The 23,992-nt window shown below is 42.6% G+C and overlaps 1 protein-coding gene across 1 annotated transcript in view; it reads right to left on the reverse strand.

Annotated features, from left to right (window-relative positions):
• LOC143929814 (uncharacterized) overlaps positions 1–23,992 on the reverse strand; it is a 66,002-nt gene that overhangs the window by 23,693 nt on the left and 18,317 nt on the right. The window contains exons 4-11 of the mRNA XM_077453791.1: positions 21,813–21,830; positions 19,733–19,750; positions 16,669–16,686; positions 14,582–14,599; positions 12,494–12,511; positions 10,441–10,458; positions 6,785–6,802; positions 5,085–5,102 (exon numbers count right to left, since the gene is read on the reverse strand). Of these exons, the coding sequence (XP_077309917.1) occupies positions 5,085–5,102; positions 6,785–6,802; positions 10,441–10,458; positions 12,494–12,511; positions 14,582–14,599; positions 16,669–16,686; positions 19,733–19,750; positions 21,813–21,830 (144 nt within the window). The remainder of the gene's footprint in view (positions 1–5,084; positions 5,103–6,784; positions 6,803–10,440; positions 10,459–12,493; positions 12,512–14,581; positions 14,600–16,668; positions 16,687–19,732; positions 19,751–21,812; positions 21,831–23,992) is intronic.

Below are 23,992 nucleotides of genomic sequence, written 5' to 3' on the forward strand. Positions count from 1 at the left end.
TTTTTTTTTGAAAATTTTTGCTGTAAAAAAAACGCAGAGGTCATCAAATACCACCAAAAGAAAGCTCTATGTGTGGGAAAAAAGGGCGTAAATTTTGTTTGGGTATAGCGACACACAACCGTGCAATTGTCAGTTAAAGAATCTCAAAAAATGGTCTGGTCATTGAGCAGCCTAATCTTCCAGGGCTGAAGCGGTTAATTACAAGCTGACAAACTCTGTTTGCAGCAGACTGATAGGATGAGCTCACAGTGCCTCTCCTCACTTCTTGTCGGAGGCACTGAGCTCAATGAACAGCTTGGAGCCTTGGACCAATGGTAAAGTACCATTGGTCCCAGCTGTCCGATAAAAATGCTGCAGTGGAGGCTGTCCTCTCACTGCAGTGCCATAGAAGGGGCATGTGTCTAAAAGACACATACTCCCTTCCAGCCCAGCCCTCTTAACTACAAGGAAAAAACATAGGTTTATGGGTATATGATTTACCCACAATCCCATGTTTTTCTCACACAGTTAAGAGAGAGAATGAGAATCTGCTGCTTGTTGAAAAGGTACTGTTATATTCAAGCTAAATCATATATTTATATGTTATAACATAATAATGTATTATTAATCCATTTAGTGTGAAATTACTGGTTAGAAGTTATAACTTCAAACTTCATTAATTTGTCCGTTAAGCCACCCGCTTGAGTACAGATTTTGAAAATATAGTAAATTATCTTAAAAACAATATATAATAATTATTTGTATAATTATAATACTTATGATAGTTAACCCTTTGCCACCCAGGCCAATTCTGACACTTTTCTCCTACATGTAAAAATCCTAATTTTTGTTGCTTGAAAATTACTCAGAACTCCCAAACAGTATATATATTGTTTTAGCAGACACCCTATGAAATAAAATGGTGGTCGTTGCAACTTTTTATGTCACGTGGTATTTGCACAGCAATTTTTTTTAACACTTTAACACTCATGGTCTCTCGGATAACATCAAAAATGAGATAGCAGCCTGAGACATACCTACCGATCTGGAGGAGAAGTTGATCAAGTTTGCCATCCTCATTGACTCCAGACTCCGAGAGAGACCTTCCTTTAAGGAGTGCTTGCAGAAGCCTGCTGTGCATTGGGCTCCGAGCTTTGCTTTACCACCCTTGCCTTCCTCACCTCCCATGCCTCCTGGTACCGAGTCTGCCAGTGAAGTAGAACCCATGCAGTTGGGCTTCACACATCTCTCTGTAGGTGAGAGGGCCTTTAGGAGGAGGGAGAGATTGTGCCTTTATTGTGGCCAGGCAGGTCACTTTTTTAAGTCTTATCCTACCCGTCCAGGAAATGCCTGCACCTTGTGGTCCTGTAGGGGACAGACCATAGGCAGCGTTGTTACCTCCCCAATTATCCTGAAGGATAAGCATTTAGTTACGGTTACTCTTTCTTGGTCTGAGTCATCCATTGAGGCACAGGCTCTAGCTGACTCTGGGGCTGCAGACCTGTTCATAGATAGTGCTTTATGTATCTAAGCACTCAATTCCGCTGCAGCTTCGTGCCACTCCATGTGACTCATGAGACTGCTCCATTGACCATGGTTGTAGGGGCTCTTCACCATGAGATAATCCAATTCCAAATTATTTCTTCACCTCATTACCCGGTGGTTATTGGTTATCCTTGGTAAAAGAGGCACAACCCCTCTTCTGATTGGCTTCATACTGAGGTTCTTTTCTGGTTGCCACAATGCAGTGAAACATGTTTTCATAAAGTGACTAAGGTCTTGGGTACCTCTTCATCCTCCTCCTTGCCAGAGGAGTGCTGCAAATTTAAAGATGTCTTTGATAAGGGTCAAGCTGGTAGTTTGCCCCCACACCAGTCGTATGATTGTGCAATCGACCTCCAACCTGGTGCCATGCCCCCTCATTGCCGGGTTTACCCTTTGTCATATGTTGCCAATGCACTTTCTCATCTCCTGCTGGTGCTGGCTTCTTTTTTGTGAAAAAGAAGAGTGGTGAACTTAGACCTTGTATTGATTATATTAGGGGCCTCAATTGCTTCACGATTAAAAATGCATATCCGATTCCGTTGATTACAGAATGATTTGACTGCCTCAAGGTTTAATACCAGGACAGGACATTACAAATACCTTGTAATACCGTTTGGCTTTTGCAACGCTCCTGCAGTTTTTCAGGAATTCATCAACGATGTCCTCCGAAATATGTTGCAGCAATATGTGGTAGATTATCTCGATGATATCCTCATATACTCAAAATCCCTGGAGAGCCACCACACAGATGTCTCTCATGTGCTACAGAGGCTGAGAGATAATAACCTGTATTGTAAGTTGAAGAAGTGCGAGTTCCATCATAAACAGGTTCAATTTCTGGGTTATGTCATTTCTACTATCTTTTTTTTGATGGACCCAGAGAAACTATTTGCAGTTCTACAGTGGCCTTGACCAGTAGGTTTACATCCGCTGCAAAGTTTTCTTGGCTTAGCCAATTATTATCGGAAATTTATTTGGAACTTCTCTTCTCTGGTCAAACCCCAGAAAGAATGTTAACCCGCAGAAGTGGTATCCAGATTCCATTAAAGCCTTTGAGTCTCTCAAGGCTGCCTTTATTTCAGCTTCCGTGTTGGCACATCCTGATCCAATGTTACCTTTCATTCTTGAGGTTGATACAACCGAGACTGGGGTTGGTGCCCTTCTGTCTCACTGTCCTACCTCTGAGAGCGCTATGCATCCTTGTGGCCACTTTTCCAAGAAATTGTCTCCTGTGGAGTGCAATTACGAGATTGAGGATAGAGAATTGTTAGCCATCATTTTACCTCTTAAAGAATGGAGGCATCTGCTCGAAGGTGTCGGCCCTCCTTTTGACTGACCATAAGAACCACACATTCTTGTCTGATGCAAAATGCCTATCTCCCAGAAGGGAGTGATGGGCTCTTTTTCTGTCAAGCTTCAATTACGTAGTCTCATAGTCTCTCACCAGGTACTAAGAATGTAAGGGCTGATGCATTGCCGTGACAGTTTTCCTCCGCTTCCAAGATGGAGTCGTTTCCTGTTCCTGTTATACCTCCCGATCGTATTCTGGCTACTGTTCGTACCAGTCTCACCTCACATTTGGGTGACAGAATTCTTGCCACTCAGATACATTCTCCTCCCTAGAATACTTGTGGCTGCTGCTTTGTCCCTGAAAGTCTCCGCATTGCTTTGCTGCAGACTTACCATTCTCCCAAGGCTGCTGGCCACCCAGGGAAGAATCAACTCATTTGGGCTATTTCACAACAATTCTGGTGGCCTAGTCTCCACTCCGATGTAGCCGCCTTCATAGCTGCGTGTTTCGTGTGTGCACAGAGTAAGACTCCACGACACCTTCCAGTGGGCCTCCAACAACCCATACTCAATGGAGAGTGTCCTTAGACCCACCTGTTTATGAATTTTAATGTGGAGTTACCCAACTCCCAGGGCAACAGTTATCCTTATGGTGGTTGACCAGTTCTCGAAAATGTCACATTGTATTCCACTTAAGAAGTTGCCCGCACCAAGAACTGGCATCCATTTTTGCTCGGGAGATCTTTCGATTACATGTGCTACCCAAGGTTATCATCTCAGACAGGGGTAGCCAGTTTGTCTCAAAGTTTTGGTGAGCCTTTTGTGCACAGTTGGGAATTAAGCTTTCCTTCACTTGTGCCTATCACCTGCAGTCCAATGGGGCCGCAGAACAAGCCAACCAAGTCTTGGAGCAGTTTCTATGTTGCTATAGTTCTGACCACCATAAGAACTGGTCAGACCTCTTACCTTGGGTGGACTTTGCTCACAATAGTGCCGTCAATACGGAATTGTCTCAGTTTACTGTGAATTATGGTTTCCAACCATCCATGTTGCCTGACTCATTTGTTCCTCAAAGAATTCCTGCGTTAGAGGAGCATATCCTTGGTCTTCATTCCACTTGGGTACAGGTCCAAGAGTCCTTGCGACATGCCAATGATAGGTACAGACTCTATGCTGACTGCAGACGCCTACCTGCGCCTTCCTACCAATTTGGGGAGAGGGTCTGGCTGTCATCTTGCAACCTCCAATTCTGTGTTCCCTTATTGAAACTGGCACCACGGTTTATTGGGCCTTTCTGTATTCTCCGTAAGATCAACCCAGTGACTTACACATTAGACCTTCCTTCTAATATGTGTATTTCAAATGTATTCCATGTCTCTTTATTAAAACCTTTGGTATGCAAACGATTCACCACCTTGGTTCCACATCCTGGCTCTGTTCAGTTTGAGAACCATGAGAAGTATGAGATACAATCAATCGTTGACTCCAGTGGGGTCCGTGGGCGCATACAGTACCTGGATCATTGGAAAGGGTATGGTCCAGAGGAGCGCTCTTCCTCAGACGTACATGCTTTTGTCCTCCGTGCTTTGCATAGATATTTTCCCCTCAAACCTGGTGGCCCTCCGTGGGGGAGGGGTTGTTGAGGAGGGGGTACTGTCAGGGCTGGGCTCAGCCCTCCCTCATCTGAGCTCAGGTTGCTTAGCTGTCGGTTAATTGCCAGTACTCATCATTCCACAGTGACTCACCTGCTCTTCAGCCAGCCCCTTCTGGCTATTTAAACTGCCTGGTTCATGTCTCCTGTGCCTTTGCCTTGTTATACATTAATCTATGCTGACGCATTTAATGGTCTTTAGTGTCCATCAACATGAACACCCCTATGTCAGGTTGTGTTAAGCCAGAATTAATAATAGATGATAGACCTAGTATCACCTGTGAGAGAAGGAAAATCTACTATAAAAAGCACAATACAGAGTACCAAATCCATGGACTCTATGTTGGCTGGTGAATTTATCAGCATAGCAAGAAAGGAAGGCAACAGCTTTCATCTATGCAATTACTGGACAAGATATCAGTTATAACCTATGCTGTGTCTTTCCTCAGTATAGCATCGTGGTCATAAGTGTCTTTGGATGCTCTATCTAAAGCAAACACATGTCTGCTGCCTGATGTTTTTTGTAACCATTTCACTTCTTTCATAATAGTTCATATATTGATTCTAGCAAGATCCTAACTTACAGTATGTTAGGAGCCAATGAAAATAATTAACTTACCGGCAGTAGTTGAGGGTGCTGTATATAAAGGAAAATATAGTCACATCCATTGCAGATTTTTGCATACCGGAGCAACATATAGTCAGGCCAATATAGCATACAAATTAAAAGGACACATAGATAAGTTGATTGAGTATTTTGAAACCCTATTTTATTTTCTAATTCAACTCAATTTTATATATAATTTACTTTTTTCTGTATGCTATTGAGGAGGAATCTTAAATTGTATGTAAAGCCAAAACTTTTTTCAGTATTGGATAGAGTATTATTATACCATTATGTTAAGTCCCCTGTCAGGGTTTTTGTCTGCAACCCATCATTGAGATTTCCTTTCACTTCCTGTCACTTCACTGTCCCAGAGACACAGCAGGAAGTAAGTGGATAAGTAAATAGAGATGTGGTCCCCAAGGTGAGGGGATATGCCCTCTTAGATATTTGTCGCATGAACAAGTTTAAGCATTGGAAAACAATAGGAACATAAATCCAAAAAATGTTTTAACATTATTCCATAGTTTCATAGTTAGTAAGGTTGAATAAAGACACCATTCCATCCAATTCAACCTGAGTGAGTGCCTACAACTATCCCTGTACATTGCACACTCACATTGGTCCCTACCCTCAAGGAGCCCACAATCTAAAGTCCCCATTCATATACTAGGGCCAATTTTGGACAGAAGCCACTTAACCTACCTGCATGTCTTTGGAGTGTGGAAGGAAACCGAAGTAAACCCACGCAGGCACAGAGAGAACATGCAAACTCCAAGCAGGTAGTGTCGTGGTTGGGATTCGAACCAGCGACCCTTTTTACTGCTAGGTGAGAGTGAGAGTGCTAACCACTACACCACTGTGCCGCCCAATATTGGATACAATATTAGTTGTAGATGCTACAATTACAGTTCGTGTTTTGAAATTTTAAAATGTAAATATTACTTGTCCCAGTACTTAACCTCAAAAAAGCTATGAGTTATTTTTCTCAATAGCTTTTCACTTTATGTTCCTTTTACCCAAACTGTTCTCAAAACTTGTTCCTGCTCCTGTCACAGATTACATAATTTATGTGCATCATTGGGAATGGTAGTATTTAATATCCAGATCTGAGAGTGAGGAAAATACATATTACTTTCATCAAAGATGGAAAACACTGGTCTAAATGAACTAAGACACTGCAGTAGGTTACAGTCTATCTACATATTCAAATGTATTCATTAATTAGAAACTGGAACATCACAATAATTACATTCATCTATGCTGACACATTTAATGGTCTTTAGTGTCCATCAACATGAACAGTTGAACACCCCTATGTCAGGTTGTGTTAAGCCAGAAATAATAATAGATGATAGACCTAGTATAACCTGTGAGAGAAGGAATATCCAATATAAAAAGCACAATACAGAGTACCAAAGCCATAGACTCTATGTTTGCTGGTGAATTCATCAGCATAGCAGGAAAGGAAGACAACAGCTTTCATCTATGCGATTACTGGACAAGATATCAGTTATACCCCGTGCTGTGTCTCTCCCGAGTCCCCACTATGGCATTTTGGTCATCAGTGTCTTCAGATGTTCTTAAGCAAACACATGTCTACTGCCTGCTATTGTGTGTAATTATTTCACCTCTTTTCATAATAGGTCATATATTGATTCTAAAAAGATCCTAACTTACAGTATGTTGGGAGTCAAGGAAAATAATTAACTTACCGGCAGTAGTTGAGGGTGCTGTATATAAATGGAAATAAATTTATAGCCATTACAGACTTTTACATGCTGGAGCGATGTATAATCAGGCTAATATAACATATAAATTAAAAGGACATATAGATAACTTTTTTGAGCATTTTGAATCCTTTTTTTTTATTATTCAACTCAATTTTATATATAATTTTGTTTTTTCTGCATGCTGTTAACGTATATACAAAGCCAAAACTTTCTTTTAGTATTGGGTAAAGTATATAATGGTTAGAAACCCTGTCAGGGTTTTTGTATCCAACCCATTGAGGAGATTTCCTTTCTCTTTCTATCACTTCAGTGTCCCAGAGACAGCAAGGAGTAAGCAAAGAATCTCTCCAGTGAAGGGATATTGTCAGGACTGGGCTCAGCCCTCCCTTCTCAGAGCATAGGTTGCTCAGCTGTCGGTTAATTTCCAGTAATAATTGACTCACCTGGTGATCATTTCCTGTTCGTCAGCCAGCCCCTTCTGGCTATTTAAACTGCCTGGTTCATTTCTCCTGTGCCTTCGCCTTGGTTAACATATCTAGAGACTCTGTGCTGTGTTCCTGTTGAAGACTTGCCTGGCTGATGTCCTGATCCTGTCTGCTGCCTCTGAATATGCTGATCTCTGGCTTCCTGATTTCCTGACTTGTCAGCCCGATTTGGCTACCATATGGCTCTCGAGCTTGATGAAGGAGCGCGGCTACCATACGATCGCAGCCCGTACGCTCACGAAACGCGTTGCATCCCAATGACGTCATCTCTCCGCGTCTGCTGCTTTCCACGCTTCCTATGCTCCAAGCCTCGTTTTGAGTCTTATCTCCACCACGGCCGGCATCTCCAATGTGCGGTGTAAACAACGAACGGCCTCCAGAGCGCAGCAGAGGGGAACAATCCATGACGACAACTGATGATCTCCCCCTGATGGATTCTTATATTTACATGCTCATGATGATCACATAAAATGTGAGTTGCCTGTGCATTTTTTAATCTATAAAATAAATTGTGTGCTAAAATCTACACCCAGAAGCGCTCCTCTCCTTGCTTTCTTTTAGAACCTTTTGGAACCTGGTTTCAGTTCTCCATCGAAGGAAGCCCTGCATGTGGTTTATCTATTGTCATCTTTCCATCCCTGCATTCATCGATTGTGGACTTATGTATGGACTTTTTGACATAATGTATATATCGAATTAGATATATTTCAGCTACATCCCCTCTTCCCTTCCCCCTTTTTCTTTTCTTTTTTCCCTTCCATTTTATTTATTAATTAATTTTTTATATATACTTTTTATCCCAATAGAAACATTTTCTTTTTGTGCCCCCCAAAAAAAGAGTTTTTTTTAATGATACTTATCACCAGTGATGCCGCGTACACACATAGCGGACTTCCCGTCGGACTGTCCGCCGGATTTTCCGAACGGGCTACTTGCCCACACACGGCACTTTTTCAGCAGACTAATACGGCGTACTCCGCCGTACTTTTGAAATGAACGGACTCGCCCACACACGCGGAGGAAAGTCCGCTCATTTTGAGCGCGTCTCCAGGTAGCCGGGGCCCGCGAAGGAGAAGTCGCTGGCCCCGCCACCTGGTATGGACTAAAGGGGAACCCCAATGCCGAAAAAATTGGTGTGGGGTCCCCCCAGGTCCACATCAAACCCTGTCCAAGCACGCTACCCGGCCGGCCAGGAAAGGGGGGGACGAGCGAGCGCCCCCTCCCTCCTTAGCCGTACCAGGCCGCGTGCCCTCAACATGGGGGGTGCCTTGGGAAAGGGGGGCAGCGCGCCCCCCCACCCCAAAGCACCTTGTCCCCATGTTGATGAGGACAAGGGCCTCTTCCCGACAACCCTGGCCGTTGGTTATCAGGGTCTGTCATTGTGGACGAGTATGGGGTACAATGTACCCCTACCCATTCACCTGTAAAATAAAGTTAAAAAAAACACAACACACAAGGGATAAAATAGTTTATTGCACAGCTCCGGGGGTCTTCCATCTTCGGGGGTCTTCTCGCCTCCGCCGCCCTCTTCTTCCGACTTCGGGGGTCTTGTCCCCCTCTTTGGGGATCTTGTCCCCCTCTTCGGTTCTTCTTGCCGGGCCACCGCGCCTTCTTCTAGCTCTTTTACAGGCGGTGGCCCGGTCTTCTGTCGCCGCTGTCGTCACCGCCTTCTGTTCTTCTCTTCTTCTCTTCAGATGTTGCCTCGTCGCTCTTTCTGCTCACAATGACGGGGACAAGGCGCGCAGCGAGTTATATAGGGACATCACCGGATGATGTCCCCGCCTATTATGATGTCACAGTCCCAGCATCCTCTGGGACTGTGACACCATAATGGGCGGGACATCATCCGGTGATGTCCCTATATAAGTCGACACGAGTTGTGTCGTGCCATTGTGAGCTGAGGATGCGACGAGGCAACATCTGAAGAGAAGAAGAGAAGAAGAGAAGGCGGCGACGACAGCGGCGACGACAGCGGCGACAGCAGCGACAGAAGACCGGGCCACCGCCTGTAAAAGAACTAGAAGAAGGCGCGGTGGCCCGGCAGAAGAACCGAAGAGGGGGACAAGACCCCTGAAGTCGGAAGAAGAGGGCGGTGGCGGCGAGGAAGAAAGCAGGGCTCCTCCGCTAGCAAAAGAGCTAGAAGAAGATAGCGGAGGAGTCCGGCGAGAAGACCCCCGAAGACGGAAGACCCCCGGAGCTGTGCAATAAACCATTTTAACCCTTGTCTGTTGTGTTTTTTTTTACTTTATTTTACAGGTGAATGGGTAGGGGTACATTGTACCCTATACTCATTCACATAGGGTGGGGGGCCGGTATCCGGGGATACCAGCACTCCCGGATTCCCATAAGCCCCCGACAACCAACGGCCAGGGTTGTCGGGAAGAGGCCCTTGTCCTCCTCAACATGGGGACAAGGTGCTTTGGGGTGGGGGGGCCACGTGGCCTGGTACGGCTCAGGAAGGGGGGGGTGCTCACTCCCCCCCTTTCCTGGCCAGCCGGGTAGCGTGCTCAGACAAGGGTCTGATGTGGACCTGGGGGGACCCCCACGCCGATTATTTCAGCATTGGGGTTCCCCTTTAAGTCCATACCAGGTGGTGGGGCCAGCGACGCATCCTTCGCGGGCCCCACCTACCTGGAGACATGCTCAAAATGAGCGGACTTTTCTCCAGGCGGGAAAAGTTTGTTCATTTCTTTTCAAAAGTACGGCGGACTGGCATACGCACGGCCGGATTGTCCGCCGAAATGCAAGTCCAGCGGGAAGATTGGAGTGCAAAACTACTTTCTAAGTCCACCGTACTTTCGGGTCTAAAAAGTCCACCGGAGGCTACACACGGGGGGATTGTCCGGCGGACTTGAGTTTGCCGGACTTTTTCACCCGATTGTTTGATCTTGTGTACGCGGCATGAGTTGCGCCTTTACTTGCTTAATTCATCTATGGCATTACTGGACAAGATATACATTATCCCTACTATGTCTCTCCTCACTATGGCATCCTGGTCTTTAGTGCCTTTGGATGCTCTTCCTAAAGCAAACACATTTCTGCTGCCTGCTGTTGTGTGTAACCATTTCACCTCTTTCATAATAGGTCATATATTGATTCTAACAAGATCCTAACTTACAGTATGTTAGGAGTCAATGAAAATAATTAACTTACCAGCCATAGTTGTGGATGCTGTATATAAAGGGAAATAAAATCATATCCATTACAGCCGGGCACCATGTCTTTAACAACAGAGGAGTCATCAGCTGCCAGCGGGCTTCCCTGCTGACAGCTGAATGGAAAAAAAACATTGCCAGCAATAGAAAATTTGGGGGGGAAATGGTATGGATTTTAAGGGGAACCCTGTGCCAAAATAAAAAAAAGGTCTCGTATGGATTTTAGGGGCCATAAAAAAAAAGAAAAGGAGTGGCGGTTCTTTGGGGTGGGGACGCTCTGCCCCCCACCCCAAAGCTCCTTGTCCCTATGTTGATAGGGACAAGGACCTCTTCCCCACAAACCTGGCCGGTGGTTGTGGGGGTCTGCAGTCAGGGGCCTATCAGAATCTGGAAGCCCCCACATCCCAGCCCCAGCCCCCTCCTATGTGAATGAGTAGGGGTACATTTGGTGAATGTACTCCTACTCATTCACCAAAAAAAGTGTCAAAAAGACACTTATAAATATAAATATATAAATTAAAAGGACATAGAGATAACTTTTCTGAGCATTTTGAATCCTTTTTTTTTTTTTTTTAATTCAACTCAATCTTATATATAATTTTGTTTTATCTGCATGCTGTTAAGCAGGAACCTTATTGTGTATACAAAGCCAAAACTTTCTTTTAGTATTGGGTAAAGTATATAATGGTTAGGAACCCTGTCAGGGTTTTTGCATACAACCCATTGAGGAGATTTCCTTTCACTTTCTATCACTTCAGTGTCCCAGAGACAGCCAGGAGTAAGCATAGAAGTAAGTGGAAATCTCTCCAAAGTGAAGGGATATTGTCAGGACTGGGCTCAGCCCTCCCTTCTTAGAGCATAGGTTGCTCAGCTGTCGGTTAATTTCCAGTAATCATCGTCCCACAGTGACTCACCTGGTGATCATTTCCTGTTCGTCAGCCTGCCCCTTCTGGCTATTTAAACTGCCTGGTTCATTTCTCCTGTGCCTTTCCCAGTGTTCCTGTTGAAGACTAGCCTGGCTGATGTCCTGATCCTGTCTGCTGCCTCTGAATATGCTGATCTCTGGCTTCCTGATTTCCTGGCTTGTCAGCCAGATTTGGCTACCAAACCCTGGCTATGTTTTGACTACATTTACTATTTGTACTATTTTTACCACTTTATTAAAAGGTGTGATTTTTTTACTGCATTATCTGCCCCGTCTGTTTCATGGTTCCTGACAGATATGCCCTCTTAGATAGTTGTTGCCAAAATATGTTTGGCCATTGGAAATCCATGGAAACATAAATCCAAACATATGTTAACATTAATTCAAGATCGGATAATACAACATCAGTTGTAGATGCTGCAGTTACATTTCTTGTTGTGAACTTAACCTCAACAAAGCTGTGAGTTATTTTTCTCACAGCTTTTCACTTTATTTTCCTTTTACCCAAACTGTTGTCGAAACTTGTTCCTGCTCCTGTCACAGATTACACAGTTTATGTGCATCATTAGGAATGGTATTATTTAATATCCAGATCAGGGAGTCAGGAAAAGACATATTACGATCATCAAAGATGGAAAACACTGGTCTAAATGAACTGTGCAGTGGGACATGAAAATAATTGCATTAATCTATGCTGACACATTTAATGGTCTTTAGTGCCCATCAACATGAACACCCCTATGTCAGGTTGTGTTAAGCCAGAATTAATAATAGATGACAGACCTAGTATCACCTGTGAGAGAAGGAATATCTAATATAAAAAGCACAACACAGAGTACCAAATCCATGGACTCTTTGTTGGCTGGTGACTTCATCAGCATAGCAGGAAAGGAAGACAAGACATCTATGGGATTACTGGGCAAGATATACATTATCCGTACTATGTCTCTCCTCACTATGGCATCTTGGTCTTTAGTTCCTTTGGATGCTCTTCCTAAAGCAAACACATTTCTGCTGCCTGCTGTTGTGTGTAACCATTTCACCTCTTTCATAATAGGTCATATATTGATTCTAACAAGATCCTAACTTACAGTATGTTAGGAGTCAATGAAAATAATTAACTTACCAGCCATAGTTGTGGATGCTGTATATAAAGGGAAATAAATTCATATCCATTACAGCCGGGCACCATGTCTTTAACAACAGAGGATTCATCAGCTGCCAGCGGGCTTCCCCGCTGACAGCTGAATGGAAAAAAACATTGCCAGCAATAGAAAATTATTTGGGGGGAAAATGGTTTGGATTTTAAGGAGAACCCTGTGCCAAAATAAAAAAAAGGTCTCGTATGGATTTTAGGGGCCATTAAAAAAAAAAAGAAAAGGAGTGGCGGTGCTTTGGGATGGGGACGCTCTGCCCCCCACCCCAAAGCACCTTGTCCCTATGTTGATAGGGACAAGGGCCTCTTCCCCACAAACCTGGCCGGTGGTTGTGGGGGTCTGCAGGCAGGGGCCTATCAGAATCTGGAAGCCCCACATCCCAGCCCCAGCCCCCTCCTATGTGAATGAGTAGGGGTACATTTGGTGAATGTACTCCTACTCATTCACCAAAAAAAGTGTCAAAAAGACACTTATAAATATTAATATATAAATTAAAAGGACATAGAGATAACTTTTCTGAGCATTTTGAATCCTTTTTTTTTTTAAATTCAACTCAATCTTATATATAATTTTGTTTTATCTGCATGCTGTTAAGCAGGAATCTTATTGTGTATACAAAGCCAAAACTTTCTTTTAGTATTGGGTAAAGTATATAATGGTTAGGAACCCTGTCAGGGTTTTTGCATACAACCCATTGAGGAGATTTCCTTTCTCTTTCTATCACTTCAGTGTCCCAGAGACAGCAAGGAGTAAGCAGAGAAGTAAGTGGAAATCTCTCCAAAGTGAAGGGATATTGTCAGGACTGGGCTCAGCCCTCCCTTCTTAGAGCATAGGTTGCTCAGCTGTCGGTTAATTTCCAGTAATCATCATCCCACAGTGACTCACCTGGTGATCATTTCCTGTTCGTCAGCCTGCCCCTTCTGGCTATTTAAACTGCCTGGTTCATTTCTCTTGTGCCTTCGCCTTGGTTAACATATCTAGAGACTCTGTGCTGTGTTCCTGTTGAAGACTAGCCTGGCTGATGTCCTGATCCTGTCTGCTGCCTCTGAATATGCTGATTTCTGGCTTCCTGATTTCCTGGCTTGTCAGCCAGATTTGGCTACCAAACCCTGGCTATGTTTTGACTACATTTACTATTTGTACTATTTTTACCACTTTATTAAAAGGTGTGATTTTTTTTACTGCATTATCTGCCCCGTCTGTTTCATGGTTCCTGACAGATATGCCCTCTTAGATAGTTGTTGCCAAAATATGTTTGGCCATTGGAAAACCATGGAAACATAAATCCAAACAAATTTTAACATTAATTCAAGATCGGATAATACAACATCAGTTGTAGATGCTGCAGTTACATTTCTTGTTGTGAACTTAACCTCAACAAAGCTGTGAGTTATTTTTCTCAACAGCTTTTCACTTTATTTTCCTTTTACCCAAACTGTTCTCGAAACTTGTTCCTGCTCCTGTCACAGATTACATAGTTTATGTGCATCATTAGGAATGGTATTATTTAATATCCAGATCAGGGAGTCAGGAAAAGACATATTACGACCATCAAAGATGGAAAACACTGGTCTAAATGAACTGTGCAGTGGGACATGAAAATAATTACATTAATCTATGCTGACACATTTAATGGTCTTTAGTGCCCATCAACATGAACACCCCTATGTCAGGTTGTGTTAAGCCAGAATTAATAATAGATGACAGACCTAGTATCACCTGTGAGAGAAGGAATATCTAATATAAAAAGCACAACACAGAGTACCAAAGCCATGGACTCTTTGTTGGCTGGTGACTTCATCAGCATAACAGGAAAAGAAGACAAGAGCTTTCATCTATGGGATTACTGGGCAAGATATACATTATCCGTACTGTGTCTCTCCTCACTATGGCATCTTGGTCTTTAGTTCCTTTGGATGCTCTTCCTAAAGCAAACACATTTCTGCTGCCTGCTGTTGTGTGTAACCATTTCACCTCTTTCATAATAGGTCATATATTGATTCTAACAAGATCCTAACTTACAGTATGTTAGGAGTCAATGAAAATAATTAACTTACCAGCCATAGTTGTGGATGCTGTATATAAAGGGAAATAAATTCATATCCATTACAGCCGGGCACCATGTCTTTAACAACAGAGGAGTCATCAGCTGCCAGCGGGCTTCCCCGCTGACAGCTGAATGGAAAAAAAAACATTGCCAGCAATAGAAAATTATTTGGGAGGAAAATGGGATGGATTTTAAGGGGAACCCTGTGCCAAAATAAAAAAAAGGTCTTGTATGGATTTTAGGGGCCATTAAAAAAAAAGAAAAGGAGTGGCGGTGCTTTGGGATGGGGACGCTCTGCCCCCCACCCCAAAGCACCTTGTCCCTATGTTGATAGGGACAAGGGCCTCTTCCCCACAAACCTGGCCGGTGGTTGTGGGGGTCTGCAGGCAGGGGCCTATCAGAATCTGGAAGCCCCACATCCCAGCCCCAGCCCCCTCCTATGTGAATGAGTAGGGGTACATTTGGTGAATGTACTCCTACTCATTCACCAAAAAAAGTGTCAAAAAGACACTTATAAATATTAATATATAAATTAAAAGGACATAGAGATAACTTTTCTGAGCATTTTGAATCCTTTTTTTTTTTAAATTCAACTCAATCTTATATATAATTTTGTTTTATCTGCATGCTGTTAAGCAGGAATCTTATTGTGTATACAAAGCCAAAACTTTCTTTTAGTATTGGGTAAAGTATATAATGGTTAGGAACCCTGTCAGGGTTTTTGTATACAACCCATTGAGGAGATTTCCTTTCTCTTTCTATCACTTCAGTGTCCCAGAGACAGCAAGGAGTAAGCAGAGAAGTAAGTGGAAATCTCTCCAAAGTGAAGGGATATTGTCAGGACTGGGCTCAGCCCTCCCTTCTTAGAGCATAGGTTGCTCAGCTGTCGGTTAATTTCCAGTAATCATCATCCCACAGTGACTCACCTAGTGATCATTTCCTGTTCGTCAGCCTGCCCCTTCTGGCTATTTAAACTGCCTGGTTCATTTCTCCTGTGCCTTCGCCTTGGTTAACATATCTAGAGACTCTGTGCTGTGTTCCTGTTGAAGACTAGCCTGGCTGATGTCCTGATCCTGTCTGCTGCCTCTGAATATGCTGATCTCTGGCTTCCTGATTTCCTGGCTTGTCAGCCAGATTTGGCTACCAAACCCTGGCTATGTTTTGACTACATTTACTATTTGTACTATTTTTACCACTTTATTAAAAGGTGTGATTTTTTTACTGCATTATCTGCCCCGTCTGTTTCATGGTTCCTGACAGATATGCCCTCTTAGATAGTTGTTGCCAAAATATGTTTGGCCATTGGAAAACCATGGAAACATAAATCCAAACAAATGTTAACATTAATTCAAGATCGGATAATACAACATCAGTTGTAGATGCTGCAGTTACATTTCTTGTTGTGAACTTAACCTCAACAAAGCTGTGAGTTATTTTTCTCAACAGCTTTTCACTTTATTTTCCTTTTACCCAAACTGTTCTCGAAACTTGTTCCTGCTCCTGTCACAGATTACATAGTTTATGTGCATCATTAGGAATGGTATTATTTAATATCCAGATCAGGGAGTCAGGAAAAGACATATTACGACCATCAAAGATGGAAAACACTGGTTTAAATGAACTGTGCAGTGGGACATGAAAATAATTGCATTAATCTATGCTGACACATTTAATGGTCTTTAGTGCCCATCAACATGAACACCCCTATGTCAGGTTGTGTTAAGCCAGAATTAATAATAAATGACAGACCTAGTATCACCTGTGAGAGAAGGAATATCTAATATAAAAAGCACAACACAGAGTACCAAAGCCATGGACTCTTTGTTGGCTGGTGACTTCATCACCATAACAGGAAAAGAAGACAAGAGCTTTCATCTATGGGATTACTGGGCAAGATATACATTATCCGTACTGTGTCTCTCCTCACTATGGCATCTTGGTCTTTAGTTCCTTTGGATGCTCTTCCTAAAGCAAACACATTTCTGCTGCCTGCTGTTGTGTGTAACCATTTCACCTCTTTCATAATAGGTCATATATTGATTCTAACAAGATCCTAACTTACAGTATGTTAGGAGTCAATGAAAATAATTAACTTACCAGCCATAGTTGTGGATGCTGTATATAAAGGGAAATAAATTCATATCCATTACAGCCGGGCACCATGTCTTTAACAACAGAGGAGTCATCAGCTGCCAGCGGGCTTCCCCGCTGACAGCTGAATGGAAAAAAAAACATTGCCAGCAATAGAAAATTATTTGGGGGGAAATGGTATGGATTTTAAGGGGAACCCTGTGCCAAAATAAAAAAAAGGTCTCGTATGGATTTTAGGGGCCATTAAAAAAAAAGAAAAGGAGTGGCGGTGCTTTGGGATGGGGATGCTCTGCCCCCCCCCACCCCAAAGCACCTTGTCCCTATGTTGATAGGGACAAGGGCCTCTTCCCCACAAACCTGGCCGGTGGTTGTGGGGGTCTGCAGGCAGGGGCCTATCAGAATCTGGAAGCCCCACATCCCAGCCCCAGCCCCCTCCTATGTGAATGAGTAGGGGTACATTTGGTGAATGTACTCCTACTCATTCACCAAAAAAAGTGTCAAAAAGACACTTATAAATATTAATATATAAATTAAAAGGACATAGAGATAACTTTTCTGAGCATTTTGAATCCTTTTTTTTTTTAAATTCAACTCAATCTTATATATAATTTTGTTTTATCTGCATGCTGTTAAGCAGGAATCTTATTGTGTATACAAAGCCAAAACTTTCTTTTAGTATTGGGTAAAGTATATAATGGTTAGGAACCCTGTCAGGGTTTTTGTATACAACCCATTGAGGAGATTTCCTTTCTCTTTCTATCACTTCAGTGTCCCAGAGACAGCAAGGAGTAAGCAGAGAAGTAAGTGGAAATCTCTCCAAAGTGAAGGGATATTGTCAGGACTGGGCTCAGCCCTCCCTTCTTAGAGCATAGGTTGCTCAGCTGTCGGTTAATTTCCAGTAATCATCATCCCACAGTGACTCACCTGGTGATCATTTCCTGTTCGTCAGCCTGCCCCTTCTGCCTATTTAAACTGCCTGGTTCATTTCTCCTGTGCCTTCGCCTTGGTTAACATATCTAGAGACTCTGTGCTGTGTTCCTGTTGAAGACTAGCCTGGCTGATGTCCTGATCCTGTCTGCTGCCTCTGAATATGCTGATCTCTGGCTTCCTGATTTCCTGGCTTGTCAGCCAGATTTGGCTACCAAACCCTGGCTATGTTTTGACTACATTTACTATTTGTACTATTTTTACCACTTTATTAAAAGGTGTGATTTTTTTACTGCATTATCTGCCCCGTCTGTTTCATGGTTCCTGACAGATATGCCCTCTTAGATAGTTGTTGCCAAAATATGTTTGGCCATTGGAAAACCATGGAAACATAAATCCAAACAAATGTTAACATTAATTCAAGATCGGATAATACAACACGAGGTGAGGTTTAATGTTGATAAATGTAAAGTTATGCACTTGGGGCCTAAGAATATGCATGCATCATACATGCTAGGGGGAGTACAACTGGGGGAATCCATAGTGGAGAAGGATCTGGGGGTTTTGGTAGACCATAAGCTCAATAACAACATGCAATGCCAAGCTGCTGTTTGCAAAGCGAGCAAAGTCCTTTCTTGTATTAAGAGAGGTATGGACTCCAGAGAAAGAGATATAATTTTGCCCCTGTTCAAATCATTAGTAAGACCTCACCTGGAATATGCCGTTCAGTTTTGGGCACCAGTTCTCAAAAAGGATATCGGGGAACTGGAGAAAGTGCAGAGAAGGGCAACCAAACTGATAAGAGGCATGGAGGAACTCAGCTATGAGGAGAGATTAGAGGAACTAAATTTATTCACTCTTGAGAAGAGGAGATTAAGGGGGGATATGATCAACATGTTTAAATACATTAGGGGTCCATATAGTGAACTTGGTGTTGAGTTGTTCTCTGTACGGTCAACCCAGAGGACACGGGGGCACTCTTTACGTCTAGAGGAAAAGAGATTTCATCTTCAAGTACGGAAAGGTTTCTTCACAGTTAGAGCTGTGAAAATGTGGAATAGACTCCCGCCAGAGGTGGTTCTGGCCAGTTCAGTAGACTGCTTTAAGAAAGGCTTGGATACTTTCCTGATGGTACATAATATAACTAGGTACTAACATAGGTAAAGTTGATCCAGGGAAAATCCGATCGCCTATTGGGGGATCAGGAAGGAATTTTTTTCCCCTGCTGTAGCAAATTGGAGCATGCTCTGCTGGGTTTTTTTTTCGCCTTCCTCTGGATCAATTGTGGGCATAAAATTGGGTATCTGGATTGTACGATTATTTTTTATTTTATTTATTTGTTTTTAAGGTTGAACTGGATGGACTTGTGTCTTTTTTCAACCTGACTAACTATGTAACTATGTAACTATGTAACATCAGTTGTAGATGCTGCAGTTACATTTCTTGTTGTGAACTTAACCTCAACAAAGCTGTGAGTTATTTTTCTCAACAGCTTTTCACTTTATTTTCCTTTTACCCAAACTGTTCTCGAAACTTGTTCCTGCTCCTGTCACAGATTACATAGCTTATGTGCATCATTAGGAATGGTATTATTTAATATCCAGATCAGGGAGTCAGGAAAAGACATATTACGATCATCAAAGATGGAAAACACTGGTCTAAATGAACTGTGCAGTGGGACATGAAAATAATTGCATTAATCTATGCTGACACATTTAATGGTCTTTAGTGCCCATCAACATGAACACCCCTATGTCAGGTTGTGTTAAGCCAGAATTAATAATAAATGACAGACCTAGTATCACCTGTGAGAGAAGGAATATCTAATATAAAAAGCACAACACAGAGTACCAAAGCCATAGACTCTTTGTTGGCTGGTGTCTTCATCAGCATAACAGGAAAAGAAGACAAGAGCTTTCATCTATGGGATTACTGGGCAAGATATACATTATCCGTACTGTGTCTCTCCTCACTATGGCATCTTGGTCTTTAGTTCCTTTGGATGCTCTTCCTAAAGCAAACACATTTCTGCTGTCTGCTGTTGTGTGTAACCATTTCACCTCTTTCATAATAGGTCATATATTGATTCTAACAAGATCCTAACTTACAGTATGTTAGGAGTCAATGAAAATAATTAACTTACCAGCCATAGTTGTGGATGCTGTATATAAAGGGAAATAAATTCATATCCATTACAGCCGGGCACCATGTCTTTAACAACAGAGGAGTCATCAGCTGCCAGCGGGCTTCCCCGCTGACAGCTGAATGGAAAAAAACATTGCCAGCAATAGAAAATTATTTGGGGGGAAAATGGTTTGGATTTTAAGGAGAACCCTGTGCCAAAATAAAAAAAAGGTCTCGTATGGATTTTAGGGGCCATTAAAAAAAAAAGAAAAGGAGTGGCGGTGCTTTGGGATGGGGACGCTCTGCCCCCCACCCCAAAGCCCCTTGTCCCTATGTTGATAGGGACAAGGGCCTCTTCCCCACAAACCTGGCCGGTGGTTGTGGGGGTCTGCAGGCAGGGGCCTATCAGAATCTGGAAGCCCCACATCCCAGCCCCAGCCCCCTCCTATGTGAATGAGTAGGGGTACATTTGGTGAATGTACTCCTACTCATTCACCAAAAAAAGTGTCAAAAAGACACTTATAAATATTAATATATAAATTAAAAGGACATAGAGATAACTTTTCTGAGCATTTTGAATCCTTTTTTTTTTTAAATTCAACTCAATCTTATATATAATTTTGTTTTATCTGCATGCTGTTAAGCAGGAATCTTATTGTGTATACAAAGCCAAAACTTTCTTTTAGTATTGGGTAAAGTATATAATGGTTAGGAACCCTGTCAGGGTTTTTGCATACAACCCATTGAGGAGATTTCCTTTCTCTTTCTATCACTTCAGTGTCCCAGAGACAGCAAGGAGTAAGCAGAGAAGTAAGTGGAAATCTCTCCAAAGTGAAGGGATATTGTCAGGACTGGGCTCAGCCCTCCCTTCTTAGAGCATAGGTTGCTCAGCTGTCGGTTAATTTCCAGTAATCATCATCCCACAGTGACTCACCTGGTGATCATTTCCTGTTCGTCAGCCAGCCCCTTCTGGCTATTTAAACTGCCTGGTTCATTTCTCCTGTGCCTTCGCCTTGGTTAACATATCTAGAGACTCTGTGCTGTGTTCCTGTTGAAGACTAGCCTGGCTGATGTCCTGATCCTGTCTGCTGCCTCTGAATATGCTGATCTCTGGCTTCCTGATTTCCTGGCTTGTCAGCCAGATTTGGTTACCAAACCCTGGCTATGTTTTGACTACATTTACTATTTGTACTATTTTTACCACTTTATTAAAAGGTGTGATTTTTTTACTGCATTATCTGCCCCGTCTGTGTTATGGTTCCTGACAGATATGCCCTCTTAGATAGTTGTTGCCAAAATATGTTTGGCCATTGGAAAACCATGGAAACATAAATCCAAACAAATGTTAACATTAATTCAAGATCGGATAATACAACATCAGTTGTAGATGCTGCAGTTACATTTCTTGTTGTGAACTTAACCTCAACAAAGCTGTGAGTTATTTTTCTCACAGCTTTTCACTTTATTTTCCTTTTACCCAAACTGTTGTCGAAACTTGTTCCTGCTCCTGTCACAGATTACACAGTTTATGTGCATCATTAGGAATGGTATTATTTAATATCCAGATCAGGGAGTCAGGAAAAGACATATTACGATCATCAAAGATGGAAAACACTGGTCTAAATGAACTGTGCAGTGGGACATGAAAATAATTACATTAATCTATGCTGACACATTTAATGGTCTTTAGTGCCCATCAACATGAACACCCCTATGTCAGGTTGTGTTAAGCCAGAATTAATAATAGATGACAGACCTAGTATCACCTGTGAGAGAAGGGATATCTAATATAAAAAGCACAACACAGAGTACCAAATCCATGGACTCTTTGTTGGCTGGGGACTTCATCAGCATAGCAGGAAAGGAAGACAAGACATCTATGGGATTACTGGGCAAGATATACATTATCCGTACTATGTCTCTCCTCACTATGGCATCTTGGTCTTTAGTTCCTTTGGATGCTCTTCCTAAAGCAAACACATTTCTGCTGCCTGCTGTTGTGTTTAACCATTTCACCTCTTTCATAATAGGTCATATATTGATTCTAACAAGATCCTAACTTACAGTATGTTAGGAGTCAATGAAAATAATTAACTTACCAGCCGTAGTTGTGGATGCTGTATATAAAGGGAAATAAATTCATATCCATTACAGCCGGGCACAATGTCTTTAACAACAGAGGAGTCATCAGCTGCCAGCGGGCTTCCCTGCTGACAGCTGAATGGAAAAAAAACATTGCCAGCAATAGAAAATTTGGGGGGGGGAAATGGTATAGATTTTAAGTGGAACCCTGTGCCAAAATAAAAAAAGGTCTCATATGGATTTTAGGGGCCATTAAAAAAAAAAAAAAGATGTCACCAACTGGTGCATGCTGGGTCAGTGACATCACATGGGGCAGTGCCACCAGGTGACATTGCCAGGTGGCCCCGTCCCTTACCTATTTAGGAACTGTGACATGGTGGAGCTGGCAGTTAGCAGTTAGCCTTCATCGAGGGTGGAGCTTTTTCTTTTCTTTTTTTGGGTCTGGCGGTGCAGTGGGCGTCGTAATTGAAAATGGAACTACATCAAGGAAAATAATTTTTGTATTTTTTTTTTAATAAAGTTGTGTGTGTGTGTGTTTTTAATTATTTTTGACACTTTTTTGGGTGAATGAGTAAGTGTACAATGTACCCCATACTCATTCACATAGGAGGGGATTGGGATCTGGGGACCCCCCTTATTAAAGTGGGCTTCCAGATTTCATTAGACCCCTTGCACACAGACCCCCACAACCACCTGGATAACTCAGAATCATTTGTAGATGCTGCAGTTAAATGTATTGCTGTGAAATCTTGAAATGTAAATTTTACTTGCCCCAGTGCACAACCTCAAAAAAGCGGAGTTATTTTTCTCTATAGCTTTTCACTTTATATTTATTTTACCCAAACTGTTCTCAAAACTTTTTCCTGCTCCTGTTACTGATTACATCATTAGTGTTCTTCATTGGGCATGGTATTATTTTATATCCAAATCTGGGAGTCAGGGAAAGACGTATTACTTTCATCAAAGATGAAAAACACTGGTCTAAATGAACTAAGCCCCTGTACACACGGTCGGAGATTTCCACAACCAAATCCGTCGGATTTTAGTCTGACGGAATGTGTCCGAAACTGTTGCATACACACGGTCAGACTAAGTTGTCGAAAAATCCGATCTTTCAGAACGTGATGACGTAATTTTGTTACGATGGGACTAGATTCAGGCTAGTAGCCAATAGCTTTGATGTAGGAATTTGATCTGAGCATGCGTGGCACTTGGTCCGATCAAAATTCTCTACACATGATCGGATTACGTCCGACCGGCCCAGTTGGTCGGGAAATATTTCCAACATGTTGGAAAATTGGGTCGGACGGAGATTTAGACAGAATCAGTCCGATGCATACCACACACAGTCGGATTATCTGACGACACGGTCCGATAAGACGCATTCCGACGGATTCTCCGACCGTGTGTACGCGGCATAAGACTGTGTAGTAGGTTACATTCTATCTACATATTCAAAAGTATTCATTAACTAGAAACAGGGATATGACAATAATTACATTAATCTACACTGACACTAATCTACGTGAACACCACTATGTCAGGTTGTAGTAAGCCAAAATAATTAACAGACGATAGACCTAGTCTCACCTGTGAGTATAGTTATGCGCAGCCTAATGCATTAGGGTGTGAACCCCAAAGCTAACACACCTAATGTCTCACATTTAAGACTGAAAATCAGCTGCACAGATGAATTAATAGGAAGCACTTACAGGCTACCTATTCATTCACAAACCGAAGCATAGTAAACAAAGTTTACTATACTGCAGAGATGAATGGACACATGAGCAATCGGTAAAGGTGTCCATTCAGAAAAGTAAGGGGTCAGTAAATGACATTTACCAGCCCCTTCTCCCCGATCCCCCTGCAGTGCAGCTTGAGGGAGAAAGAGGAGGAGAAGCTGGCAGTGCTGCAGGGAAATAAACAAGAGGATCAGTGTCTGCAATAAGGTGCTACAGCCGGTCCTCCTGCTCAGCAAGTACCTGGGCCCCCTTTTTGAACTGATAGGACCCAGGCCTGGTAGAGGAGGGCTGGCTGTACTGCCTTATCAGTGGCCCTGGCACAGGGGTTGATCAGGATGTTGTTGCCAGGCACACTCAGGACACCCCCTGCACACGCCTATGCCTGTGAGAGAAGAAATATCCCATTTGTAAAGCTTAATACGGAGTACCAAAGCCATGGACTCTTTGTTGGCTGG

This window comes from Lithobates pipiens, unplaced genomic scaffold (assembly GCF_037356315.1).
Source record: "Lithobates pipiens isolate NorthernLeopardFrog02 unplaced genomic scaffold, aLitPip1_a1.2 Scaffold_25, whole genome shotgun sequence".
Classification (NCBI taxonomy): domain Eukaryota; kingdom Metazoa; phylum Chordata; class Amphibia; order Anura; family Ranidae; genus Lithobates; species Lithobates pipiens.